The following is a 10,989-nucleotide window of genomic DNA, read 5'->3' as shown; positions in this document are numbered from 1 at the left end:
TTTTTACGATTTCTATTTCTTTGCAAATTCGTATTTATTTTATTCAGTTAGTGGAATACATAAATAACAAATACATATATTTTCAATAAAATAAATTCATAATCTTTATTTTGTTTTTAAATAAAAGTAAGTAATTTTTAACAATAAGATTCGCGTTTTGAGATCTTTTTGATAAAGTTCAAAGTGAATGGTTATGTTGTGTGTATGCAGGGAGAACAAAAAAACTTATTAAGAATATAATAGATAGTTATACAATAAACATTGTTTATTACGGAATAAGACATTTAACAAAATACTTTCTCTTAGCCAAGTTAATACACATTGTCGATTGTTGGATTTTCTTTACATTCATATCATTGTTTGCTTAAAAGTTATTGTCATATATTGTATGTAATGCATAATTTATGTTTTTGAGAGTTTACGATATTATTAATTTCCATTTGCTCTAAAAACAATTGCTTTATTATATATATATATATTTTTTTTCATTTAAATGTTGAATAGCTCTTCCAATTTATTTTTACTCATGGAATTTTTGTTTAAATTTTATTTTATTTCATTTTTTTTTTTATTCTAAATACAACAACAACTTTATTAACTTATTAACCTAATACAAATTTACGATAAAATTAAGTACATTCAATCAATAATATAGGTATTTTTATAATCATTGTTTGTGTATATAAATATTACGCTGATGAACTAACAGCAATATATGCATTTGTCTATTTCATATATGTATCGCGTTAAATTTTGTTTTGTTTACCTCATATCGTATAGAATGTATGAATGTATATAACTAGTATATAGTAAGGATACTTTTGACTAAAATAATAAATGGTACTGTTTTAAAATAGTACATGTTATATATGTATATATATGTATATAAAATTGCATATAACAAAATGCGCATAAAAGACGGGAACATGTTACTAACTTATGGTATCCATTTTAAATGCATTCATTTTATCTTTTAGCTGTTGGCACAATGTTAAACCAACAGTAAATAAGACTAGGACATCATTTAACCAGCCAACGGAACATTCAGCCTGGGTGGCTTCCATTTTCATTGTACCCTGGACATTAAGCAATTGATAAACTGCAATTATCAATTTATGGCATTGTAAGAAAAATGATATTGCTTGATCTTCGGGTAGATTTGGCACTAGAGATTTCTGAAATATGAAAAAGGTAGTATTAAAGCAAAATTTATTAAAAATAAAAAAATTGTATTTTAATTTTTATAGTAATTATGAATTCGAAGCTCAAAAACTAAAACTTGAAGTGTTGGTCTAACAGGTCTATTGAAAAATCATACAATATTGATTTTAGTTGCGGTTGACTGTATCCGGAAACTAGTCAAACTTTTGTGTTATTTCTTTTAATAACCCAGCCAAAAAAGCGTCGCCAAAAAAGTAATCAAAATGTTCGTTTTGGATCCGGAAGTGGTGCAAAATTGACGCAGAAGCGACGAATTTAACATGGGCTTGACATAGGACGGAAGTCCTCCATTTCAACAGCCGGTGCACTGAATTTGCATCACTTCTTTAGGTGTGATCCGAATTCAATGTTTTTGATGTAAATCAAAAAATTCTGTGATATTTTGTCAAATAAATAATTTTTATATTTTTATATAATTTTTATATTTTTAATGGATTCTAACGTCTGAAACGTTTGACCTCAAATATTTTCAATTCACAATTTTTTCAAATTGGATTAAGCATTTTTTTCGACAAAATTTTAATAATTTGTACCATTTTATGAATTCTTAAACTGTCTTTAACCAATTCGAAACAAAAAAAGTTAAAATTACCCATTAAAAATATGAAGAAAGCATTTTATAAAAAATTGAACGAAAAGAACTTCCTGTGTAGTTAAAATAAAGAACATCATGGGGAGTACATCTTCTGGAAGTGCTTTTAAAGTTGTGCCATTGGAAGAACTTCCAAATTTTTTTGCTGGGAAGCAAAAGCAATTTTTCCAGTCCAGTTACTTTAATCAAAATGGTCTTTTGAGAGTACCAATATATCCGAAGATCCGAAACTTTTTATCTATTATTTGGGCGACACATTAACACCTCAGTTGAAATTTGTTCGTTTTCGGGCCTCAAGAAATTAAATAGGGAGATTGCTCTATATATGGGCATTATTAGAATTATTATATTTTATTTTATAAAATATAATAATTATTTTTATTTTATTTATTTATATTATATTATAATTTTATAACGGACGCAAATTGCCTCCACATGAAAGAATTCTCGCACTTGGGAGCTACATAAAAAAAATTTGCCATTGCATATACATATTCACCAAAACTCTTCAAAGGTCAACATCAAATACAAATTCTCTGAGAATAAATATTGGGCTTAGGCTTTCTGTAAGGAGATTTTTGCAAGAAAACAAAACAATTGTGAATACATTTCTATACTTAAATAAATTGATTTTTAGTAATTGACGCCTACATTTCAATCGAGATGAGACGACATAGTCGGAAGCTGTGGCTAAAATCGGCGGTGCGACTCGGAGGCTTCAATCTCTGGTCGGGAGTTCCAAATCAAAACTTGAATAAATTTATTTATTTATAATATTTATAACCATAATAAATTATGACAGAAGGTAAGGTACTAACCACAAAGGTTTTCGACTCATGAATGAATAAATCATATTCAGCACAAATTGCATATTTTGGATGCTCGAGATGCGTAAGATGTGAATTCGTAAAACCCATTTTCTATATATCGATGTCTCCATTCCAAAGTTCGCTAAGTCTAAAAAGTGAATTTTACAGGAAACAACCCTACGGGAAATTGGTGCAAATTGGTCTAAAAAGTGAATTTTACAGGAAACAACCCTACGGGAAATTGGTGCAAATTGTCACTGACGGACCTATCACAGGACTGGTACCGGTGATCCAGTTTGTCGCAGTTTTTAAATAGTGATAATTTAATGATTTCCATATTCGCTTGTTGTAAAAATCTTATTGGATCTACACATTTATTGAAGTTGAATTACCAGAATAACCTATTGTTAATCATTTTTCAAAAGTTTTTCATTTCTGTTTCCAAATTGAAACAGATTTCTAAGAGTTTGTCCGAAACTAGTTCATGAGGACCTGTCTATGGAGTGCTACTACTAAAATGCCCCAGGACGTGTCCTAAAGTTTAAATTTACCCCGTCAATGACAAACCCATGTTAAAGTGACCGGTCCCTTCCATACGTCTTGACCAGAACTAGGACTGGTCCATGCACACCAGGGACTAGTCCTGTACCGATCCTGTGGTTGATCCATTTCCCGTAGGGAAGTTCAAAGTTTTTTTGTTTGGAATTTCTCAAAAACCGTAAATAAATTTACTTTTTTCGGTCTTTTGTTGGTATGTACGAATTGAAAATGGTGATAAGGTTAGGTTAGGTGGCAGCCCGATGTATCATGCTCACTTAGACTATTCAGTCCATTGTAATACCACATTGGTGAACATCTCTCTTATCACTGAGTGCTGCCCGATTCCATTTCAAGCTCAATGACAAGGGACCTCCTTTTTATAGCCGAGTCCGAACGGCGTTCCACATTGCAGTGAAACCACTTAGAGAAGCATTGAAACCCTCCAGCATTACTGAGGTGGGTTAATCCACCTCTGAAAAACCTTTTGGTGTTCGGTCGAAACAGGAATCGAACCCACGACCTTGTGTATGCAAGGCGGGCATGCTAACCATTGCACTACGATGGTTCCCAAATAGTGATAATAGAACGTGGCTAAAAATGACTTTAGACCGAACAGAGCTTTTTGCCCTTTTTGGATTGGATATTTTTAAAACTTTAGTCACAGGCTACGTACAATATTAACCATAACTTTTGATAGAAGTATTCAATAAATTCAAACTTTTGACATAAAAAACAACGAACTCCTTCAAAAAATACTAAGTATACTTAACGTACGAATGAGGACATCGATATGGTCTATATATGGAAGAATACAAATTGACAAGAGCAGCAAATGATGCAAATATACTCATATCCAGCAAGATTCCAGCTGGCGATAATTTAATATATATTTTGGTCGACATATGTATACCTTTGGAAGCTACATCTTGAAGAGATATATTTTACATTTTACTCGTTCAAAACGAGTTACTTGCGATAAAAGTGAAGAAGATAAGTCAATAAGTGAGAAGAAAATGTCATGCGAATAGTACATATGTGAGGGGGCTCTATAGAATTTATTTTAAAAGCGTTCGTCCTAACTTGTTAATTAAACTTGGATTAACGAGTTAACATTCTCTTAGAAAATAGTTACCAATATTTGTACTTACCATATTACGGCTATTCATCAAGTCTTCTATAGATTTCTTCTTTGGTATTATAAGACTAGTGCGCCCTCGCTGTAAGGCTCCAATTAATTCGCCAATTATTTGTAGAACTTCTTCAGAGGAACTAGAATTTTTTACATAATTATTTATTTATTATATATTTTATTTCAACAATATTATTCACAATACACCACTAGTTCACATATGAAGATTAGCAATTTTAAAGTGCAAATAAAATCACAAACATCTAATGAATGAAGTCGTAACATTTTGAAGAATAGTAAACCAATAATAAACCAAAACATAGCACGAAAATAACAACGAAAAAATTTGAAATCGGATCAAAGGCATGCACAAATACTTACGAAATATTAACGGCATTAGATTATATTGTCATTCAGTATCAAAATGCTGGGTTAATATGATTATGCGAAATAATGATGAATATTAAAGGTTTCTAATGACTTAATTTTACAATTAATTATTTTTCGAGCTTTATGGACAAAGTTAATTAAAGAATTTGATCAATAGAACCATTGAAAAGAAAACGCCTAATGACCTTCAAATACCCGAAGTATGTTCATGAAGTCTTCTACACACAAAAAAATTTCACGAAAAATTTTCCAATTAAAATTTTAATTGAGTTTTTAAAAATATTCAATTAAAAAATTAATTGGTTCAACAATTTTTTTAATTGAAACAAAAATCAATCACAAAAATAATAGTATCAATTAATTTTTTAATTGGATCAATTAACTTTTTAATTGACCTTCAATTAATTTTTTAATTGATACTATCATTTCTGTGATTGAAGACATTTCAATTAAAAATTAATTGGATCAATTAATTTCGTGATTGAATCAGAAAAAAAATTGTTTGTGTGTATGGTACGTATGTTCGCATTGCAGTCAAAGGTTGTTTTATCCCCACTTCGTAATGATGGTGACATTTTTAAAATTTTCAAAGCTTACATGCTTATAATAAAGAAGTCCCTTATGAATGAGTTTAACATTGAATAGGGCGGTACTCGTTGATAGAGAGAAGTTCGCCAGGGTGGTAGGTCAAGCATTTCAAAAACTTACAGCTTGTAATTGGGATTAACTATACTATACTATATACAGCTAATTATCTGTTCAGAGAAGTTTAACAAGTTGATAGACCAGTGTGATTTAAATCCCACAACCGCTCATTCTTATGAATTGTAATCTGGATGAAATTTAAATGTAGGCAAAAGTCAACTATTGGACTCTTATGAACTTTTAAAATGTCATCTTTTGACGTAGTCCTTTGCATTAGTAGTCCTTAGTGTAGTAACTAATTTAAGAAGAAAAAATCAACACAACAAATACTAACTCCCGTACCACATAAAAAATGTATATTAAAAAAATTATAGCAAATTAATGGTGTTTTCTTATTTATTTTATGAAAATATATCTTACAAATTAAATTTATAAAATAAAAAAAAAAAAAAATTTAAAACAGAAAAGCGCAGGGTAGCATAGACCATAAGCGCGCAAAAGTAGAAAAAGTAAAATGGTAATATGACTCAAGTGTAAAATATATTATACGGTATTCTATCTAGACTATTATGAAGAAAAGCGCTTAAAGAAATAAAAAAAATGGTGTTTTCTTTTCTTGTAAAAAATGTGCACTTTTTTTGCATTTTGCCCGGAAAATGTATTTTTTAGGTTCTTTTCTAAAAAAAAAACAGACAAAAGTGCGAAAAGGCTTCGAATTCTCTTGTGAAAATTGTGCCATGCATAAAGGCAAATTGCGGGCATTTTCAGCATTGCCAATAAACGAGAGTGCAGCGATTGCCCTCTTTGCTCCTTTGAGTTTTTTCTGCCCGCTGAAATAATAGCGTTTTTCTAGGTTCTGGCAACATTTTATAAATGCGCATTCTATAAAGACAAAATGAAGGCAAAGCACTTTTTTCAGAAAAGAAATCACCCTAAATGCAAAGATAATAGACAAGCAAATGTATGGAGCCCCTCTGCCATGCAAAAACACTGCATATGGATTTTAATTTCTTTTTGGCGCAAAAAGTCAAAATAAAATCACATTTAAATCAATACATATTTACAGTAATGGATTCTTTATGAATCAGACAATAATTATATGGACTTACCGAAATTTATAATTCTCATCAACGTTATCAATATGATTAATGGCCTGTTGCAAGTGATTGGCAGCATCTTGTACTTGTTGTAATTTCCAAGGAGCATCGGTTGTAATTGTCGTTCGTTGAACTTGAGATGAGGAACGTTTCAGTTTGAAACTAATGTCCTGTGGTACATAAGTATAACATAAAATTATTAATTAGTATTTAGGTAAAATAAATGATTTAGTCAATAAAATGCTGTCGATGATAACTTTAAAAGTTTTGGGAAATTTTATGCATATAGTAATCGAAAATGCCAAATGTCGTAAACGTATATATTTTATTGCTTTAACATTTCTACATGCAGATGAGAGGAAACCCCCATGTCGCTATAATATCTTGAGCGATACATATATGTACATATGTTTTTTCACGTGTCACTGTTCGTACTGACCCTGCATATATTGCAAAAATGGTTCTTTTTGAAGCTCTACTTTATCTTGACTCGACTCCATCTTCCATCGGAAGAATATACGAAACACATATAGATCACGACCTGTATGAGCAAATTGAAAACATTCGAAGATGGAGTGTTACCTCTCACGGCAAACCAACATCTTAACCGCATTTACAATGTAAGAGTCGCAGAGCTTGAGGACCGTCAAACGACGTGCCTTGGACTGATTAAAGTTCAACTCAAGCTAATGTAACGCAATAGCTACGTAGTTTCTTCTTCTTGTATTGATAACTTAGGGCTTTAGACGAACTAATTCTTTTTAACTCAATTTTAAAGATATTTCATCTGCGGTATACTATTAATTTCTCCAAACTTTTGAAGTGTACTTAACATTTTATAGGTAACGTGTGACATACCGCTTGTGTAATACTATCACCGGTCAGAGTAAGAGTACATTTCAATTGGTCCTGTGCTGCAACCAAATGAAATTTTTCAGTACGTTTGCCCTCGTTGTCATAAAGAGGTACAGGAAAGCGTCGGGCACATTCCTACAAAAAAAGAAACAAAGGCAACAAATTAAAGACGTTGGGGTGCATGTATATATGTTTGAATTTATTGGGTCAAGTTTTGGGTGACGAATTTATTTGAGGGATGTACACAGAAAAAATATCGCCAATACTTTTTCAAGTAAATTCTTAATTGAATTTAAAATATTAAATTAAAAAGTTAATTAGTTTAATTATTTTTTCGGGATGTACACAGAAAAAATATCACCAATACTCAAGCAAAATCTTAATTAAATTTAAAATATTCAATTAAAGAATTAATTGATTTGTTTACTTTTTAGATTAATATAAAAATCGATCACAAAAATTAACTGAATTAAATAAATTTGATTGGAATAGTTAATTTTATACTCTTCACCACTACAGGGTATATTTTTGTTTTTAATTGACATTATTGATTGATATTATTATTTCCGTGATTGAACAAATTTCAATTAAAAATTAATTGGAACAATTAATTTAATGATTGAAAAGTAATTTTTTTTTGTGTAGTGACATAGGAATTTGTCTTATTTGGTTGAATGTATAATTTAAAAGCTGTTTTAATTACGTATGTAGGTTGGTGTATTTATATTCTATTAATAAACATCTCTAAAACTTACCACTAAAATTTCTCTAAGTTTCTTAAGTATTGAATGAACTTCATCGCGCATAACCCATTCGAATTCAATTTGCTGAAAAAAAAAAACATTATACAAAAAATTTATTAAACACAAGTATATCACATTTATATAAATCACACAAAAAAATTAAATCTTTGTTCTGTATTTATTCATGAAACATTATCAATATATTGATTCCACTTCAATTAGAACCACTGCCGCAATTTTCCACTTTTAATAAACAAATGGAGGAATATAAATAAACAAATGTTCGACGTGAGTGTGTATGTGTGTAATTCGATTGGTACAACAAGGGAAGGAATTTAAAGCGCCTTATAATATTTATATCAAGAATAAGTATTTTTTTCTTATTACATTGAGAATAAGTAAATCATATTTTAATATAAAAGTTAAGATTTCTCGGTTACTTTGTTATTCGGAATGAGAAAATCATGTCACACACTGCGCCGACAGATTTCTCAAGGGACAAATTTCGTGCAGGATATGACCAAATATCTTCGGATATAGCACAGTCTAGATATAGCAATTTTGCCGTTCCGAACGAATGAGTTTTCTTTCCCGTCTTAAATGTACTTTAGTACAAGTGGTCCGATTGGTCCAATTTTTGGCCAGCTTATAGACTTTTCGATTCTAAACACAAAATGTTATATACCACTTTTTGTGGGAATGACCTATTTTCGGATATACGGGCCCCTAAAGTTTTCATTATCACGTATATTGGATTTAGTATCCATTGCACATAATCATCCTAAAAGTAATGTATTTAGAATAACATGGACCCGTAACATGGATCCATAGGAGAAAGTTTCAAACCCCGGCCGAAGGCTGTCGGCCACCTATACCCAATTTTTAAGGATCGCTATCTCGATAACTACGCTCTTCCGACAAAATTTTTAATTAATATTTTCTTTTGGGAATGTACTATTTTTACCAAAAACGCAAAAAAGTGTAATTTCATTCATTACACGAAAAATTGCTGTCAGAATTAACAAAAATATATAGAAAAATACCGATTTTCAGATATCGTTATCTCGAAAACAAGGCATTTCGATAAACTTTTTACCTTACATTTTCACTTTAAAATCTCTTCTCCTACACTGAAAAACAATTTTGTTTGTTTTTAACAACTTTTGCTGAAGTAGATTTGTTCCAACTTTACTTACATATTTTTTTCTTTTATTTACAATAGGAATTATTTAAAATTACACCCCATATTCAATACCTTGTAAATTGAATTTTAAATTACACTTATTTTTGAGCTATGCGCACCTTTAATTTTATTTAATATATTATTCTACAAACAGCAAAATAAAAAACGATATATATAAAGGCCGTTGAGCAATTGCCCCTCAAATCGCACCTGGATAAACGAAATGGTTTTTGGTTTGGTTTTTATTTAGTGTTAGTAAATAGGAATAGAACACACACACATCCACACAAAAATTATTGAAAAACTGAGGGTGCTATTTTTCCTTCGGGCCAAACAATTGATTTATCGATTTTTTGCAGAACTTTTGAAATTAATTTGGCACTTGAAGATTGTTGTTTCATAATTCAATTTATTTCATAATTAAATTGCAATTTAATTCATAATTTCGAGTGGAAATACTCTCTTGAGATTTTACATAAAATCTTTGTGCAACACTTACTAAATTCTTCACTTCCTCACTTTCGATGTCCTCCATCATCATTATACTCGTATATTCTTATCGCTTATTTTCACAATGGCGCGCTTTGCTACAAGCTTTTTAATTTAATAAATTGTTTATTACAAGTCTTTCTATTTGTTTATCAGACCCGTAACTCACTGACTTCAGTGCACAAATACACAACCATGTTAAAAGTCACAATAGTTTTTGTTTTATTATCGATTTTGAATAACCCTGTCCAAGATGGCGGCCCCCATATGTAAAATTTTCTGACGAACGAATTGACTTCAGAATTGCCAAATTTAATATTTTGTGTCTAGTGTTGCCAAACTAAAGATTGGATTTAAAGCGGTAACGTTTTGTTTTTGATTTTATTATATACTGTTACTTTTCTTCAATAAGTAATTTCACAGAAAATAATCATTTTTCAATTGTTGCATTGGATCATTCCCCATTGTGATTTTAGCGGTTAAACTCGAACTTAGCTCCCACTTTAATAAAAAGGCTGTTTTCTTTTAGCACTAGATACCCTAAGCCGTGAAGGACTAAAAGAAAACAGAGTACTCGTTTATCCAGGACATCTCCAAAAATATGCAACACTAGGGCTGTTTTCTTTTTGCACTGGATACCCTAAGCAGCCACGGACTAAAAGAAAACAGAGTACTCGTTTATCCAGGACATCTCCAAAAAATATGCAACACTGTCATCAGCTGTTTAAAAACAATCAGAGAACACAAGTGAAATCTTAAATTTTTAATGTATGAAATGCACAAATAGTTATAAATATGTACTTCTGCGATTATTCATGACACTGTATCACTTTGAATTTCATGATATTCGATAAATTAGTCACAATAAACTGCTATTGTGAATCTAAAAAGGGTCACTTTATCAAAATGCAATCTGGTAACACCGACTCGACTTGCACTGATGAGATGTTCTGGATAGAATACCAGTGCAACGATGTTCTGGATAGCCCATACAAATGCTGCATCCAGTGTTAAAAGAAAACAGCCCTACTGTCACCCTGCCAACATTTTTTGAATTTGGGGACTCTTTTGAGAATCCCCACTACGTCGAAAACAATCATATACGACATCAAAAACTCGTCGGAAAAGCGCCGTCACTATTGAGAAGTTGTACCACGCCAAGTTACTACAAAAATGTTTCGCATGAGTGCAATTATTAGGTGCCTTTATAGATCAATTTAGAACGACGCCAATAAGGGACCCTCCAAACAATCAGAAAAAGTGCATTTTAAGATAGTTGTAAAAGAATCATTGTGG

The 10,989-nt window shown here is 30.9% G+C and overlaps 1 protein-coding gene across 1 annotated transcript; it reads right to left on the bottom strand.

The window, feature by feature from the left end:
• LOC142229777 (protein rogdi-like) lies at window positions 1–9,903 on the bottom strand. Its single transcript, XM_075300355.1, has 6 exons — window positions 9,704–9,903; window positions 8,034–8,105; window positions 7,282–7,413; window positions 6,436–6,593; window positions 4,311–4,431; window positions 1–1,175 (listed from the first exon to the last, which is right to left on the bottom strand). Exons 1-6 carry the CDS (start codon window positions 9,743–9,745, stop codon window positions 933–935), a joined length of 768 nt encoding a protein of 255 aa, XP_075156470.1. The 5' UTR covers window positions 9,746–9,903; the 3' UTR covers window positions 1–932.
• Window positions 9,904–10,989: the final 1,086 nt, after the last annotated feature.

Source organism: Haematobia irritans, chromosome 3, assembly GCF_050003625.1.
Source record: "Haematobia irritans isolate KBUSLIRL chromosome 3, ASM5000362v1, whole genome shotgun sequence".
NCBI classification, from domain to species: Eukaryota; Metazoa; Arthropoda; class Insecta; order Diptera; family Muscidae; genus Haematobia; species Haematobia irritans.
Note: the sequence above shows the minus strand (reverse complement) of the source record. Positions and strands in the feature narration are given on the sequence as shown.